Source organism: Gigantopelta aegis, chromosome 4 (assembly GCF_016097555.1).
Source record: "Gigantopelta aegis isolate Gae_Host chromosome 4, Gae_host_genome, whole genome shotgun sequence".
NCBI lineage: Eukaryota > Metazoa > Mollusca > Gastropoda > Neomphalida > Peltospiridae > Gigantopelta > Gigantopelta aegis.
Window position 1 is genome coordinate 13,869,048 of NC_054702.1, and position 1,757 is coordinate 13,870,804.

At 41.0% G+C, this 1,757-nt stretch overlaps 1 protein-coding gene across 1 annotated transcript; it reads left to right on the forward strand.

The window, feature by feature from the left end:
* The first annotated feature begins 536 nt into the window (after positions 1-536).
* Positions 537-1,757, forward strand: LOC121369698 (G-protein coupled receptor dmsr-1-like). Its single transcript, XM_041494750.1, has one exon. The coding sequence runs from the start codon at positions 537-539 to the stop codon at positions 1,755-1,757; it is 1,221 nt and encodes a 406-aa protein (XP_041350684.1).

Sequence of the window (1,757 nt, forward strand, 5' to 3'; positions counted from 1 at the left end):
ACCACAAACGGGTGTATTGATTTCATTAGAAATGTTCAAAACATTTTATTTGGGTGGCAAATAAACAAATAATTCTCAAATTGAAATCAAGTTACAGAAAAGTATCACAGAAAAAAGGTAATTGCAGAACATAGGCTTGGTATTTTGAGTGAAAAAGCAAATGAAGTATGCACTTTATAAATTTTAAAATATTGATCTGCAAAAAATTAAAAGAATTACATTATCATTGGACAGCCGAATGCACCAGTCCAATAAATACATATGCACTGGTCATTGTCTATTGGTTAACAGCAATATGCCACCCGGTGATGCATTTTATAAACTAGGAAGTCCGCCCAACACTGTTTAGTGTGCTGACAAACAATTCTGTTACCCACATGTCGCCCAAGCCATTGTATTTTTGTTTGTTTGTCACTTTGTTATTGAGAGTTAGTAAGACTAAATCAAATTTTAACCACACTAATACTGCAATGAATATTACTTCAGTTGTAACGGAACGAAAAACGACACTACCAGATCAGTACGGCAGTATCAGCATGGGGAACCCGTCGGACTGTCCATCTGAATTTCACCTGCGTCATGATAAACCAGGAACTTCTACACGATCTCTTATTGACACTGGGTCCATGTCGAAACAAGTGTACGACGACTTCATGTATTCGTCTCAGTATGTCCAGTTTTTCCTGGTTATTCTTGGCATCCTCGCCAACGTGTGTAACATCACGGTGTTCGCCCGTAAACGAATGAGAAGCGCAACGTCCACGATTCTCACTTTCCTCAGCTGTTCTGAACTGGGAGTCGCCATTGTCGAAGTAATCGTGATGTCATGCACGGCTGCGTTGGGAAAGAGGACATACACGTCACACTGTTTCTGGACTTTATTTCAGTGGACTCGAGCCTACTTGAACATTGTTTTCCAAAGATGTTCTTTCTTTTTCAACACATTGGTTGCAACAGAAAGGTTTATTGCAGTCCGATTTCCTTTCAGGGCAAAACAGATTGTTCGACGCATGCATCCTGTTGTGCTGTGTGCTGCAGTGACTTGTATCATAACCGGAATGCACATATTTAATCCTTTGAAAATGCAAGTATTACCAGTTCATACTGGGCGCGGAATAATTTATATTACCGGACACTCTCAACTATACACCAACGACCCTGGTACGTTTGATGTTCTCTCAATCGTGACAAAGATTACATTTTCCTACATTCCTCTCTTTGGAGGTCTTGTAATGAACATCTTGATGGTCACTGTTTTATGGAATCACAGAATACGAATGGCGTTAATGTGGGGGAATTTAAATCCACAGCAGCGAAATGAGAGTCGCCAAGTCCAGTCAACAGTGACTATTCTGATATCGACCTTTTTGTTTATTCTTCTGCCTCTACCAAGTACAGCAACCACTTTTATCGAACGTGCCAACCCAGAGTACGGAGAACAGAAAAAGGAACATTACTTGTTCCGTGTCATCGTCTTGTGTAGTGGCGTGTTGTATCTTCTGAGTATGTCGATGGACTTTCTTGTTTACATGATTCTGAGTCGAGCGTTTCGACAGACTTTCATTTTTTGGTGCAGATCCCTGCTTTGTCACCTTAGACGTGCTACCGTCGGTGATGGTACGTTGGTGACAGAGTCCGTAGTGATGTCTAAAAGCGTTAGCAAGAGAGTGGAAGCGTCAGTGTCGGTGCTGGGGTTTCCAGTAGAGGATGTCAACATAGTCATGGATTCACTGATAATACCCGATGGTTACTATTAA